General features: G+C 35.5%; 1 protein-coding gene and 1 long non-coding RNA gene across 2 annotated transcripts in view; one reads left to right on the top strand and one right to left on the bottom strand.

Moving 5' to 3' along the window:
* Positions 1-8,688: 8,688 nt before the first annotated feature.
* Positions 8,689-10,373, bottom strand: LOC118681679 (uncharacterized). Its single transcript, XR_011397041.1, has 3 exons — positions 10,003-10,373; positions 9,070-9,942; positions 8,689-8,985 (listed from the first exon to the last, which is right to left on the bottom strand). It is a non-coding gene; the product is annotated as an uncharacterized lncRNA (long non-coding RNA).
* Positions 10,374-10,631: 258 nt separating this feature from the next.
* Positions 10,632-16,563, top strand: part of LOC138857903 (pneumococcal serine-rich repeat protein-like) — a 182,427-nt gene continuing 176,495 nt past the window's right edge. The window contains 1 exon segment of the mRNA XM_070111968.1: positions 10,632-11,033. Coding sequence (XP_069968069.1) covers positions 10,887-11,033 — 147 coding nt within the window. The 5' untranslated portion in view covers positions 10,632-10,886.

Raw genomic sequence — 16,563 nt, forward strand, 5'->3', positions numbered from 1 at the left:
TACAATTTCGGTAGTGTGTTTCGTATTGATGTCCTGCTAGAAAACAATCGTACTCTTTGGGTAAGCTTCCTTGTCCATAAAATCTGATAAATTCTCTCTGTACAATTCAAATAATCTTCTTTTTCATAATTCCAGAGATTTTGACTAACTGAAAATGACAATGTTGGATGAAACTTTTCTTGACTGAGAACTTTGCCTTTGAACTTCGGGCTGGAACATTAATTGACAATCTTTATTATTAATGTTAGCATGCTAAGTTCTGCAACTTAAGACATCCAAAAAACTTTTGAACTGCAGTGCGTATGTATATTTCAAATAAAAACGATTTTTAGGCCAGATAATTAGTATATATACATTAAATTCACCGAGTTTAACACATTGCGACCATATTCTTTTTGTACTGCTAAAGAATTAGAGCGGTGAAAAAATATTTTGTGCATTAAAAAAGAATTAATTACTAAAAGAAACTTTTACTTTAAAAAGCTATTGAATATTTTATATTAACTTTTAGTAATGGATTTTTTAAAACTCCCTAGAAGCTTTTTATTACAAAAATGTTAGCGTGAAAATTCATACTGTGGAAAACTGCAATATTTTCTTTATTTGTACCCCCTAAGGTGTCATTCTATGGCAATTACAGTGCTTTGCTCCAGTTCTCTACACATAGGCAAATAAATATATTGTATATATATTTCTAAGAGCGAGATAGTCTTCCAGCATTGCCATTTGCCATGTGTTGCGCATAAATAACAAATATTGACAGATTTGCATGTTTACACCAGCTCAAAGCAAAAAATGTTTAAATTAATAAAAAAAAAAGTATAAAAAAACTCAAGCAATTTGTTGAAGCGCATTTTCCATTTAGATTTTTTATTTTATTATTAAATTCATAAGCTTGTGTGAATGAGTGTGTGTGTACACCGGCAGCAGCAGCCAGCAATTGACAAGTCGAACAAATCGACGTGACTGCCACAGTCACAATTTGGCAGCAAATGTCGTTGCAACATTTTAGTTAGGCATCGCAGCACTTTAGATTGTTGTTGTTGCTGTTACACTTTTTTGTTAAATGCTACATTTATATTTATAAAGCGATATTATGATTGCTCTTCTGTTTTCTTTTTTTGCTTAGTTGAGCAGCAGAGTGGCTTGCGCTTTTGTTTAAAATTATTTACTTTTATGCAAAGTATTATTTAGAAATATATTTTCTAGGCCTAATTTAAGCTGTATTTCCTTTTTACCGTTCATTTGCCATATTTTTAAGCGTTTCGAGTCGTTCAATTCCTTCGCAGATTTGTTGCTTGAGTCTTCTGTTTCGTTTCGTTTGCAGGCAGCTCAGTCAATTACTTGAAAATTGTAACTGAAATTCATTTGGTAGTTTTTTCCATCTTTTTCATACGAACCACATACTAACATTACCTTTTTGTTATTATTTGGTTGTTGCTATTGCCATAGTTAGATTACGCAAGCCGTTTACTCGCTTTGCGGCTCACCTGGCCTGACTCACTCGGCCACTGCAGCTCAAATCTGTCATCCGAAATTAATCTTGCGTCTTTTAAGTGTCTGACATATAAATTTGACACATTTATTTTGTCTGCTGTCCAGTGATGCGGCTACTGCTGCACGCGTTCACTGTTCGCTATCAGCGCCACTCTCTCATTGTACATCACAACACTTTCGTTTTTCAGCTGGCAGCCAGCTGCGATTGCACCCTCTTCGACTGGCTGGTGGAATGTTTGACGAAACCTTATGAGTGCAGAGGCGGAGCTGAAAAATTTACAGGAGGGGACAGGAAGAAAATATTAATTTGTGGATATTTTTTCCCCTACACCCTGTAAATAAGTATCCATTTTCGGATGTTCGGTGTTGCTCTGATTAAAGTAATATACAATTACTCTTCTACTTCCTAAGTTATCAATGAAACATTTGGTTCTCTAAAAATCTGACAGTCAGCATTGAGGTTAATGTATGTAAATATATTATCTCTCCATTCAAAGTTTTTCTGATTTATTCAAATTTAATTGAAATTTTGATATTTGGATTTGGCAAAAATGTCTATGGTGTTAAAAAAGCGGAAAAGGAAGAGAAAAATAAAATCACGCTGACAGAAGTCTTTCATATTACATTCCAGACATTCCAGAAATTATCATATATTATCAGAGTATATTCCGAAATTGAGCATTTATGGCACCCAGTGAATTTATTGAAATAAAGTTTTTGACACTTTCAGAAGACTGTGACGACTAAAACTTATAATGCTTAATAAATGGTAAACTGACCTTGAAACTTGGGGGTCTATCTAGGAGAGCACCATACCGGTCTATCTTCAGCATAATTCCAAATGCTCTTATGACCTAAATTATTATATGTAATAAAGTTTCCTTAAAGGCTCTTGAGTAACTTGCCTATATCTATTATAATATGGCAATGTGGCCAAGTCTATATTGTATAAAGCATTTCTGGATGGCTGCTAACTGCTGCTGCCTTTAAGTTTTTGTTCTTTTTTGTATAAAAACTTTCATTTGCCTAAGAGAGACAGAGAGAGAGTGGTAAATCTGTTATTTTACTTCTTAAGGCAAAAAATTTGCGAACGTTTGGGAACGAACTCATTGGTATTCATCAAGGGTCTTTAAAGGTAAAATTCTAGAAACGATTTATGTGAATGTTTGCAATTTTGAAGAAGTCAATATCTTGGCGCAATTGTTTTCTGCTTCGAAATGACTTGAAAACGTATCTAATAGGAAATATCTAAAGGAAAATGAAATCAATTTGAAGACGATGACGACAGCTCAAAATGGGGCTAATTTGTTTTGTTACTTTTAGTTTTCAAAAATCCATCATATTCAGGAAGGGCCTCTTCGAGTCACCGAAAACTAATACAACTTGTTTTGTTAGCTCATAATATTAAATGTATATACCTATATGGGAAGTATTTTCTTATTTATTCTTTGGTCTGGACTCGTAATTCATCCGAATTTCGAAAATCTTACGCTATTATAAACCAAATGAGTACCAGCAATATACACCTTAATGCTTGGTGGTAATGCTGCCATTAGCAAGAAACTTTACTCTCCCAGTGATTCTACGAAAGATCTTATTAGAGCCTTCCATACATATCATAAATGAAAGATTGTGCTGTTTATTTATATTACGTAATTTTTACTTAAAAATTTGTTGAAGTTTTTTTTGGAATAATTTGACAATGGCGCAACCTGGTACAATATTTTTCCTAAGTACTGTTCTTTGCATTCAAATGATGTGTTGTTAAATTTTACTACATTCTTCTGACAGCTAGTATTACTAGCTCTACACCAATAGCCTCCGCTTTGGAACCCTCTTTTATTTCGCCTTTGTGTGACCATATGGAAGCCATAGAAAATAATATCACATGAAAAAATAATAAAGAAGCACAATTCGGCTGAGCACTCACATGGTCCAGCTCGAGTGTGTGTGTATTTCTAAGAGGTGTGCTGCGTATGCGCGTTGCCACTTTTAATTTGAATGCATGTAAACAATTTTTTCGTGCAGCTAAAATGCAGCGTTTGCATCAGCGATTTATCTGCGACTCCTTAACCTCGTCATGAAGTGCCACACCACTGCTCTTAGGACACATGTATATACATATATACAATATGTGTGTCTGAGGTGGTGCTGCTGGCTGTGTTTCGGTCTTGTGAATTTGTGTATTTGTCATCTCGTTAAAAACGTGACATATGCATGTGTCCACGTCGACATTTGCTCGTCAACGCAGCGATTTTTTCAATTATCAATTTTGACAATTTAATTTGGATTATCTTTGTGGCGTCGGGCATGAATATCGTGAGTGTGTCAGCGACAATGTTTTGTTCGCTGTTCAAAATATTTTCGTAATTTCGGATTTTCTCGTCGCACAGTTTCGCGCACAGTTGGTGCTTATGATTGCCTAAATAAATATTTAACTTAATTTGGCATTTACATATATTTCTTCCCAACTGCTGGAACTCATTTATCTCGCTCATTCAAAATTACATAATGCGCAACATTTTCTCGCGTTGCACGTTCACATTCACTCGCATTCGTTCGTGTCTGGCTCGCATCGCTTTGCATGTCGCCTTCTTTATTATTGCAATGCGTTGCTTGCAATCGTTTATTGACTGAAAAACAATACAAATTGCCCACTGATTACCGCATAAATCTCGCACAATTTGTTGGCGTCGCAGCATGTTGTTGCATTCTCTTTAATCTTTTTAAGCCAAAAATTTACTTTGCCGTCACAAAGCGGCTCTTTCACTTCCCGCTCGTAGACTCGCGTGCGTTGCGATTACGCATGCTCACAGTTAACAATTTACAATTGCGCAAAATCAATAATCTGTGCGCTCCCTCCTTCCAGCCACTACCAACCGAACCTCACAACAGTTTTTATATTTCTCCTTCTTATACCGAAAGCACCTCTGCCCTTGAGTGGCTGCTCATGCGCTGCACTCTTGCGTTGTACTTGCACTTGCGCGCTGGTATTTACATAATAATTTGCGACTTTGTTTATTGTTTGTTGTTTTTACATTAACTTCGTTTAACCACAATCGTATTTTGGCAATTATATTTAAAGGTTTTTTTTGCGTGCTTAGTCAGTCCTCCATTGTGGCAGTATTGTATTTTGGTGCCTATAATTTTTTATGCAACGAAATAAAATAAATATTTACTATTTAAACTACCGCTATGTGTGGGTCATGTTAAGTGCAATTGCGAGAGTTCAATACATCATTTACGTTTTGATTTGATGGGGAAAATGAACACAAATTATGGGTTAGAAAACCCACAGCTTTAAGTGGGGTTAGAAAAAGATTTGCATCAAGGAGATGTTGGAGTCAGTTCGCGACAACCCAGATTTCCTCAAGGGAATCATAACATCCCAATGGAGGCTGCCATGCAGCATTTTTAGTTGTCATAACCCTCGGCTGGGATGGCCTTCAGTGTTTTCAGCAAATTTCGGATATATTTTGGAGCGCCATTCGCTAGATTTTTGAACAGTATCGAAACCGTATTTATAGACCCACATCTCGTTGCCAATAACGATGTGTTTGCTTAATATAAAGTCTTCAAGCGACTACTCGAAGTATTTTTACAGCGAAACTCGTCATTCAGACCGAGAGGAAAGAGAAGGTGGTTACTTAGTTCTAAGCTCTCTGCGCTCTGAGAACACATTTGAAAATATCGACTTATGAAATAATCAAGTGACATTTCTAAAAAGGAATTAAAGGCTGAATAAAGGGTTGAGGTGAAGAGTGACATTCCAGAAACTTTATAATGTACACACATATCTTAAAGTTGTCAATTTTTGAACTACGTTAGTCATGGTTTTGAAAGGTGTAATGGGAAATTAGAGGTTCCCTAGCTATCTCTCTAAAACATATCCATGATTAAGAGACTAAAATAGTGACAGAAAAACACAGATTGCCGCTAAAACAAGATATCAAGGTCTTCTTTATCTGGTTTTATATAAGTAAATTCTATATTCCGTTATTCCTAACATAGCATCGTACTGTTCCAGTAAAGTTACAAATGCCCCTTAAAGAAAATAATAAACAACAACAATTAGTAAGCCAGAATCTGTGTACTCGAAAATTCGCAAGTATGAAAATATTGTTCTACAAAATTGACTTGAGATCAACAACAACCAACAACAAAAGCTCAATACAATTCTCATGTCACATAAACAATTGTTTTTATTGTTGTCATAATTAGCTGACTTCATATTCACTGTTATTGTCATATTTGTGCCTTTCAATTGAATTTGTTGGAATTTTTCGTCTGTTTACTTTGGGTTGTGTGCGCAAAAATATTTTTCAAACGTGAAGGTAATTAGCAAACACTGAAATTTGCAGCGTCAGATTACCATAGTCTCTTCGCTAACCGACACACTGAATGAAAGCGCAAAAATTTTGAGGGCATTAAGAGACCGCTCATACATAACAAGCGTTCGCTGTTTTTCGTATGGAGTAAAGTGAATATACACTGAGAAAAATTTAAAGAACATTTTATTTTGGTTAAATAGCTGAAAAAATACAATTAATTGATAAATATTAAGTTATGTTTATTTTTATGAAACTACAACAAATTTACGAAAGTCAGTTTTTCTCTATAGTTAAATAACTATAATCGTGCGTGTTTGCCAAGAGATGACGCAACTTAATTTGTACCATTATTCCAATTTGCGAACATGCGTTATAAAGGTACTGTCCTTGTGCGTCTTTTTCAGTTTATGTCATTCAATTGAAGCGTAAAAAATAATAGTTTTTTTCACTCAATTATGTCGAATTTTGTGACTGAAGAAGAAGTACGTGGAGTACCATGAAGAAAATCTTAGCCAAAGGCATCCTTTTTTAGTGGATGTTTACGTTGAACATGCTTTAGCTGCGTCAATGTAGTGAATGTTGTTTGCACGATTTAAATTGGTAAGCTTTGTGTGGAACACGAAGAACAGCGTGAAAGCACGTAAAAGTTTGAAACTGAGGAGCTGAAGCACCAATCGGAGAAGATTACTGAACACTTTAGAAAGTGACTAGTGATGAAAAATGGATTCATTACAACAACCTGATATGCTAAAACCAAATGTGAAACCTACCCAACCAGCCAAATCAACGGCAAACCCGTATATCCATAACGACAAGGTAATGCTCTGTATTTGGTGGGATGAGAAGGTCATGCCTTATTAAGAGCTTCTAAGATCGAGTGAAACTATTACTGGGAAACGCTACCGACAACAACTCATCAAATTGAAACGAGCGATAGCCGAAAATGTCCGGAAGTAGCGACTAGTCACGAGACATTATTTTCCCATCATAACAACGCTCGGCTCATGTTACAAGACCGGTTCTATTTGAAAAACGGTGGCTGGGAAGTTTTGCCTCACCCACCTTATGGCCCAGACCTTGCTCCTTCTGCAATATATGGTTCACATCAGAACAGGGTACTAAAAGTTTGCTTAATTCATTTTTTGTTACAAAGTTGGCGCCGTTATATTGAGATGGAATTAACAAATTGCCAGAGAGACGGGAAAATTTTATAGCTTCAGGTGGGCAATACCTTGGATAATATTAAATTGAACATACTTTTCTAAAATAACTTTAAAACTTAAAAAAAAGTTCGACTATAGTTATAACCTGACTTACAGAAATCACTATATTCCCATATAATATTGGTGCTTGAAGCATAGATGGACCGATATCACTTATTATTTGCCATAAATCTTATTATGCTTAAGAACCCCTAGTCAACTACTTTCATTAAAATATCTGAAACACTGGTCGAGATATGCGATATAAACACAAACAAAGGAAGGAAAGTAGTTTTGTTTTTCGTGTCTTAATTATTGCTTTATTTAGTTTTTGTAAAGGGAAAATTTATGGCGACGTTTTCGAAGGAATTATGGTGTATTAAAAGTAAGCGTGATTGTGGTCCGATTGCCGCTGCCAGATTTATATAAATAATATATTGATTCTCCGATAATTTACCCGATGAAACAAATAAAATTTAATGTTGTATTTACATTCTGCCAAGTTTAAGAAACTCACAAATTTCTGCATACTTTTTGTGTACAATAATTACTAAAAATATTTCACTTCGTATCTAGTGTTCTAAAATCACGTTTTATAATGTTTGCTTTTTCCCAATGTGTACTCGCACTTATGAATAAAGCTCCAGCGCGCTCGCGCCAACGTCACCACAAATTTCCAGAGTTTATGTTCAGAAGTTCGGCTTTGCTGTGTCAGCCCCGAAATTCTCATTCTAAACAATGCCATCGAGTGACAACCGCCACCTAAAAAATACAACAAAAAATGCAATAAAAAAATTCAAATACACAATAATGATAAACAAGTGTAGCGGCAGTAACAATCACCAAGACAACAACAACAACAACAACGCAATAACAATAGTTTCAACAGTAATCACATACGAGCGCATGGAAATAAGATTCGAAAAAAGTAACTATGAGCAAATGCATAAATAAAATGTAGGGCTTCACAAACATATGGTACACACACACATATATACAGTAACTCTTATTACATGCCATCACTTGCCAATCGCTTGCATTCCAAAAGCTACCCAACTCCCATTTTGCATGCATCGCATGCCGCTACAAACACACAAATGCACACACACGCTTCAGGCGGCCTCCATCGGCGGTGCGCTCTGTGTCCGTCTCCATCGACTCATATTTCGGCCTCCTTTTGCCAGCGTCCCCACGAATTGCGCTACAGAATTGTTGGTTGTTCTTCATGTTTACCTGATTGTAACTCGTGTTGTTGTGGTTGGTAGTTAAACAATATGTTGGTGTGTGGTTGTTATTATTACTTTGCCTATTGAACGCTGAAAAATTCTACAAGCAAGCCATGAGCGCATGTGTGTATGTGTCTCAGCACCTGTGTTAGATAGTGATTCTTGCTTTGGGTTAATCTCATCAGACATTTGAGCGCCGCTACCGCCAAGCAGGTCTCTGCGGCCCCAATTTCACTTGCGGTGCTTGCAGTTTTACTGCTTACACATGTACTCGTAGCACCTTCCACGCTCTATTCTACACGCTTTACAACTCACGCTATACAATTGAGAGCATTCGGGGCGTAGAGGCCTCTAATGTGAAGCGAAACTTTACAACATATATACTTACATAGTATTACTACACCCGCTAAGTGAAGAAAAGGTGCACTGGCGTACAGTGGGTTAAGCAGAATGACTACTGCGGTAGAAAATGAATATGATTTGTATAGAATTTGTTTTGGTTAGTTGCTGGCACTGCATTTTATCACCTCTCAGCATTCGTTTTTTATAATGGGATGAAATATTATGAAAGTGCTAATAGGTATCTACAATTGAGACGCTTTGCGATATGACTTACTTTACAACATTTTGCATGGAGTTGATTTTTGTGATAGGTGAGTTAAGTTAGTATCCGACTACATTTCATAGGGTTATAAGGGGTTATATCCACATTTCCACGTATCCTATTTACTAAGTAAATAAAAAGAAGATTTAAATTTACAACATTAAATGTGCTTTTCTATTCAAAAATTAACTTAAAAAATGTTGCATTACCTTAATCGCATAACCGATCTCATAGACGACCTCCGGAAAAAAGTGCCAGGTAGTGAGGCAGATGTAAAAACATTTCTTATTGCAATGGATGCATGCAGGTAATGTTTCAAGCAATAGTCAAAATTTAGATGTGTGACAAAAGTCTTCCTCAGATAATAAATCAGAAAAATTAAATTTCTAGTAAAGAGATAGATGATCCAATTGTAGGCACTTTATTGTAGATGAAGGTTTAATTCCAAAATACTATTAAATTAATATTCCTTAATTCAATATGGCAACGTTCTTCACAGTTAGTTTTACAAATATCATTTACTTAAAGTATTATCGAAAGCTCTCCATGGAGCTTTATGATTACTCAAGCCATATTTTGAAACATGTTTCTCAGTTTGCTCTCGCATATAGCTGACAATCCTATTTTAATATATTTATACTCGTGCAACATACTGCTACAGAGCATAATAGTTTTTTTCAACTAATATTTTCTTTCCAGTTAGCTTTTGTGGTCGGTCCGGTGGCGACCAACATAATATTTGCGCAATAGTGACATTTTCGGCTATATTTAATAGCTTCTCTCTCATTTCACTCTAAATTTCATTTATTCGCCCCACTGTGCCTTAGGTAGTGTAAATCCGTCGTCAAGTTCCATTTCACTTTGTCCGTGTTTCGCGTATTTTGTTGTTTCATGCGCGCACGAACCGAATTATTTATTGTTTATTATTATTATTATCACTGCTACCTATTAGTGCTTATTTTGTTATTGTTGTTGTTGCTGTGAGTGTTCTTCTTTCGGGTATTATTTATTTATTTTTCATGACAACAAATGCTCTCCAATGCCTGGCAATCACCAACACGCAACAATAAAGGTATCATCAGCTAAAACAACAAACCAAATAACAACAACAAGTGATTGTATTAAATCCGCTATCAACTTACTTTTAGTTACGGTTGACAATCGGCAGCCAAACAAAGCGAACACGGCTGTTTGATATGGTGGAGAAGGAGAGGGGGTGGTGGCGGTCAACAAAATTGTTGAGAGAGCAGTGCAAGTGTTTTTATTGCATTTTCGTTTGTTACTCGCAGTTCGTGGCGACTTGTCAAATGCGTCGTCAGTTAGTCAGTGACTTTGTCATGCCGTCAGCGCCTCAGTCGACGCGTCAAAAAGCGTTTCTGCAGCGGCGCGTTTTTCAGTGAGCTGCCCAAGAAGACGGCCGCACGGACTGACAGCTAGTCAGCTGGCAAGAAGTAGGTAAGCAAGTGCTGCTAGCCACAAGTTGGCGCGGCCCAGCAGTCTCTCAGTAACTTCAGTCGGTTCAGTTGGGCGTCCCAAGCAGCAATCGTAAAGCGCAATCGAAGTAATCGAGTTCAGGCGAATCGAAACGAAATTAGTGCCGCTAAGAATTCTGCGAAAAAATAGTGAAGCATAGCTAAAGAAAGCGCAAATCGGAAAGTTCTAAGTGAAAGTGAAGTGCGTTTAATTTAACGGTAATAATAAAGTTTATCACTGAAACATAAAAATCAAGTGCAAAGCGCCTCTGGCAAGATCTACAGCGCAATCAGTAAGTGTTATAGTGTGCAGTTCAGTGTTTACCGTCAGCTCGAAAGCTCCCTGGCAGTGTTGTCCTTGTGCGTCTTGCCCCTAAATGCTGTTTTGTTTGTGTCGGCGAGTGCATTTCTTATCCTCTCCGCCGTGTGTTTCTATTCACATTCCCCGCTCGCCCCATTTTCACATGTAATGGGACTTTCGTGTCCAATGCACATTCGATCCATCATCTCTTCCGTCCACCTGTTTGTCGTGTGTGTCTCTTGTGTGCGCCTCAATGTTTACCTGCTGTCAGGGCCGCTTCAATGGCGGTGTTTTATTTTATCGACTTTTTGTGTTGATTTCAACAGTTTGCAGTGGCTTCGTCATGGCTCTAAGGCGTATGGATTCATTCAAACGATTTATGGATCGGATTCGGAATTGGGTAAGAGAAGAAAAGATTGTAGGAAAAAATGTTTGAGTTAATAATTATATGCAACTGATTATCAAATTATAATATTTCTACAGTGGATGCTAAAAATAAACTGTTATGTGTATACTCCTTTGCAGCACCATCGCTAAGCAGAAGTTTTATGCAAAACTAAAAGGAAAATTTAGAAAAAAATTATTATTTTCAGAAATATTTAAGAGTTGTTCATAAAGTCAAAACTATAAATTGGGATTTGTAATAAATAACAAATAATATAGGAAGCCATAAAATTTAAAATATTAATATAGCTTGGATATACGAAATTTTACGATATTAAGACTTAAAAATAATGTTCTTTTAATACTGATTTATTATAAAAAATATCTTGAAAATACACAATTTTTTTTGTATGATTTCAATATTGTAAGTTTCCTTTCGGTAAGAAAGTTGCCTAAAAATGGAAAAAGAGTGAAGGAACTAGATTATTGGTTGAAATTATGACACTAGAGCTTTTCCTACATTAATTGTTGAACATACTATTTAAAAATGTTTCTGCTGCTACCTGATATTTCAAACGGGTTCCACAAACTTAAAAAGTGTTGCCTGCATTTAGGCTGAATATAAAAATTTTATGTATGGTATAGAGCATATTTGAAACTTCTTGACCGGGAATTTTGCATATGAAGAACATCCAGTAAGTCACGGCTACTGAAACTCCAATTCTTTGAAAGAATTAGAGCCGAAACTAACACATACACACTCTGGAAGTCATAAGGGCTTTGCGTGAGAAAGGGATGAACGATCACACGTACACAAGAGTTTCGGTTAGAATTGTCAATTGACCCTGAGGAAACTATTAGGAATTTTAACAGAAACCTTTGGTAGCGCTGTTGGGTAGTTAATCGGTGATTTAACCGATAGGTAGCTTGCAGGAAAAGTTTATGACGTGAAGATATTACTAAAGATATTTTTGGGATATTCGAAAATATAAAATATATATATATTATAAATTATCTGCAACAAACGGTGGTAATTATCACTCAATATCAACATTATTTAGAACCCAGTTTCCTATAAAATTCAAATTTAGACGTTTTAACGGAGGTGGAGTCGAATTAGGCGAACAAAAATTTTTTTAAAATTATTTTATACATATATATTTATATCCAACCGCATTAAAGCACACAAAGACTTAATTTCACTTCCGTGAGAAACTTGCATAGACTAACCTTTCCTGCTCTACATTATATTCAATTATAGCTTGTCAATCGATATGTGGTTTAACAACAAAACGCTATAAAATTTATAGGTTTTTAGGACACCGTTAGTTTTTATTTGCGGCAAATTGGAGGCACTTGTTTTTTATTTTCATTTTGTCTTAATTGCCTAATGGCAATTTTAACACATTTCTCCTAACACCGAATCGAATAGACGGTTGAACATGTATGTAAAGATTGTACATGTATGTAAAGATTGTACATGTATGTAAAGATTGTACATGTATGTAAAGGCATGCATGTAGGTACATTATTTTTGTTGTTGTAATGCGGCGCCTACTGCATTAATGGTGTGATTGCAATATTAAGCTTTGCTGTTAACTAATCATACAATTTGTTTGCTGTTTTTATAAATTGGAGCATGTTGGTATGTCAACACATACATAAGTATGTATGTACAAGTTTATATATAAACTACAAGAAACTCTGGTATTCATTGGAGATATTGTGAATATTGAAATAAAAGTGTATATGCTTGTGCGCTTGCACAACCAGAAAGTTGTTGGAATCGTTAATGAGGTAAAAATTGTAGGCCTCTGGTGTGTAAGTTTCAAACTCGTTGCTTTCATTGGTGTAAACTTTTCTACAAATTGCATGCTACTATTATTGAAATATATATCTACAGCTTTCGCATTGCAGACGATTTTTCTCTTCGAAGTTCCTCATTACTGCTTTCGAATTAAATTTAAAACTTTTTCATTTCCCTGCGTCTTTCCAGTGATCCTTTATGTACTCACTCAGAATGGCATATCCCTCTTTATACTACGTACAAACAAATATATTATATATATGTACATACATATAATATATTTTCTTGTTGTTTCGCAAAAATACAACAAAAAGTCCTCGGTAACCAACATAAAAAATTAACATTCAACAATTAACTAAATTGATTTTCTCGTTGCGCACACGTAGATATTCTCAAGGATACACCAACACACATACGCACAAACATGTCGAAGCCATTCGCGAAATGCACAAAATTTTGAATGTAAAGGGGTTAAAACATGATGACCACTTTGTGCTTAAAATGCAAGCTTGCTGGTTAACTATATTTTTAGCATTTGAATGTAGACTAGACATGAACTAGTCTAATAGGAATATTAACTGCTTCGAAACAAATTTAGTATATAAAATAGTCATGGCACTTTCTAAGGTTTCAAAAAGGTCAGAACGAAGGGCAATCGTGCCCACCTCCCTAGAACCATGTGTTGAATCTCAGAAATTTTATCTTCATTGTATTAGGTCTATAACTATATTAGTACGATTTATTAAGAGATGGTGATGGATTTGCGGGGAGTTCTCCTTCATGACTTCAGCATGTCATTATTTTTTGGTGGAAGTTTATGGTGAACATGAACTAGCAGAGCGAACGTAGCCAAAAGTGGTTTGCACGACTTAAAAGTGATGATTTTGGCTTGGAAGAAAAGTAACGTCCTGGACAGCGAAAAAAGTTTGAAGATGAGGAATTGGAAGATTCAATGAAGATTGTAGACAAAAAATAGGAGATCGCAGGATCTTTAGGAATTAATTGAACAGCAATTTCAAAATATAAAAAAGTAGCCGAATACATTCAAAGGCAAGGAAATGGGTAAAAAAACACTTTCAAGGTAGATACATCGATCATCCACATTCTGTTCAACCTCTGTGAAAATAGGTAAAATCGGATGATAACCACGCCCCCTTCCCATATAACGGTTGTTTTGAAAACTACTTAAGTACTATAACTCACTGAAAAAATGAGCCACAAGCATTAAATTTCTTAACCAGGTTGGTAAAGAAAGTTTTTTAGGATCTGGTGTGAAAATCGGACCAACTTTAATGGAAACCTACATCTCAGGATCTACTCGAGCGATTCAACACCCAAATTTGGTGTGTAAGGTTACCCAAACTTTCTTATTAGACACTACAAAAATCCGGCCTGATTCTTTCACTTTACAGTATACAAATCAAACATAAAGAAAACTATCAGAATAAAACTTTGAACAAATAGTGCCCTCAAGGTAATTCATCTTACGTCCAATCGCACTATAATTCGTACCAAAATAGGTAAAAGCAAGTCAACACTTCCTCCACCGGTTCACTTTATACCTCATCTATAGGTCAATATATAAGGAATCCTAATGAAATTCTAATATAAATAACAGTGTATCCTCTTTTCTTAAATTAATAAAATCACGGTGTCTGAAGGTGTTCCTCCGCCTTTGTTTTTTGCAAGTTGGAGGAATATTAAATGTTCGGTTACACCCGAACTTTGTTCTTCTTTACTTGTTTAAAATTAAAACTATAATAACTCAACGAATGCATAACTACTACAAGTGTGCTGCGAAACGAACTAGTCCATTTCAGCAAAAAATACTTGCTTTGCCTTCTGGGTAATTATATATTGCAGTGTTTATTCCATACCAAATGGACTAGCGTGACTAAAGGCAATTCTGTTGTGGATCCAGTGCACTCGAGTTCTTTATAACGGTTTATGCTGGTCTGGAACTTTGAAATAGTTACATATGTATATATGTAGAAATATAAACGAGGCAGCCATTAAAGCCTATGTCTATGCGAGCAGGCAGCTTATTCCTTACCCCCGTGTGTGTCTAGGAAGGTGTGGCAGACAGGTCCTCTGAGTGGCAGTTGCTCCTGCGGAAGAACTCCCTCAATACTGAAAATGTTTAAAAAATAGGGATAGTTTTATGTGAATTTTATATGGATTAATGAAATGACAGTTAAAGTTTGGAAAATTGAATATGAACACCGTTATATCGTGCACATAGGAGGCTTTAGGTCTTCGAGAATATCAAAGTTATATTAGTAAAATTTCGTTGCGTCAACTAGTCAAAATTGGAATTTTTCGTTATTATTAATTTCTTTTCACATTTATTTTGTATGTATATTTGATGTGGTTTGCTGTTGTCACTGTGATTGGTGTACGCGGTCGGTATGCCAATTGGTGTTAATTCGCTGCGCGCTGACTGATGTGCAACCATCGCGAATTCCTGCCGATTTGATGTGCCACAGAAGACAAAAATGCGAAAAAGTGAAACAAATGAAAACAAAAGCAATTACAACAATAATAGCAGCAGCAATAATGCATGCAAACAACTCACCGGTGAGTGAAAATAATGTGGGTGCCGCCGTCGCTTCGGTTTACGTTTAATGCATGCAAATTTTTGAATTTTTAAAATGCCGTTAATAATGCCTAAATACACATATAAACACATAAAAAATGTTGCCACATACATATGCATGTGCCTGCCTCCACAGTGTATGCATAAAAATTCAGATTGGCTTTGATTTAATGGCCTGAGCGTTTGCCGGGTATCCGAAGAAATCAACGGCCATAATTGAAAGTTAAAAAGAATGCCAGACTGACTTACCGTTTGGGCATAGTAAATAGGCAATAAATGTGGGAGCGTGTAATTAGATTTGTACGCCGTTGGGATACACATATTTGCAGCGGCAAATATTGAATGTAAAAGTGAGTACTTTCTTCGGTTTGGAAGAATGTTAGAAAGTGTTTTTGGTTTCTCCGACTGGAGTTATCCTTCACAGCAAAGCTGGCATTTTATAGGAGTTTTATATTTTTCATAATACTTAATTTACCGCCTATTAAATCTAGTAGCTTATTAAATAGAAGAAAACTTCCAGTATTATAGTTTACATTAAAATCTTCACAAATTGCTCCCAGAATCAATACCCACATCACTGATTCATTTCATTAAACAAATTTTTTCTACTTTATACTTGCATTGCGCCTAAATGACGTATTTCAATACACTTTCCCAGCATGTCGATACGAATCACATCCAATGAATTCAAAATATAATTTTTTTTATTTTCCGATGATTTGCAAAAATTAGTCGATACAAATTATTTCATTTTATGGATATTTGAAGAAAAGCACACTTTTTTAAATGTTTATCAAATGCTGTTTCTCTTTTACATAAACTTCCTTTCAATGACTTATCGCAAATTACTACTTCACTTCATTTATTATACTTTTTGAAAAACGTTTAAGTGTTTTACTAGTTTCCGCTCCATTATTTCAAATATCTTCTTCTTTTTAACGATATCTGTTCTAGAATTTTATTTTAAAACAATTTATCGTTAATTTTGCACAGGTCAGTTAACAGTATAATTCATTTCGTCGCTGACTGGATAGTTAATGTCCTATTTATTAATATTAAACATTTTTCATTTGTTTTTCCTGACATTTTGAAATAAATTACGACCATATATTTTGTTTTGATTTCTTTTCCACATACATTTTA

The sequence above is a fragment of the Bactrocera oleae genome, chromosome 6, assembly GCF_042242935.1.
Source record: "Bactrocera oleae isolate idBacOlea1 chromosome 6, idBacOlea1, whole genome shotgun sequence".
Taxonomy (NCBI): domain Eukaryota; kingdom Metazoa; phylum Arthropoda; class Insecta; order Diptera; family Tephritidae; genus Bactrocera; species Bactrocera oleae.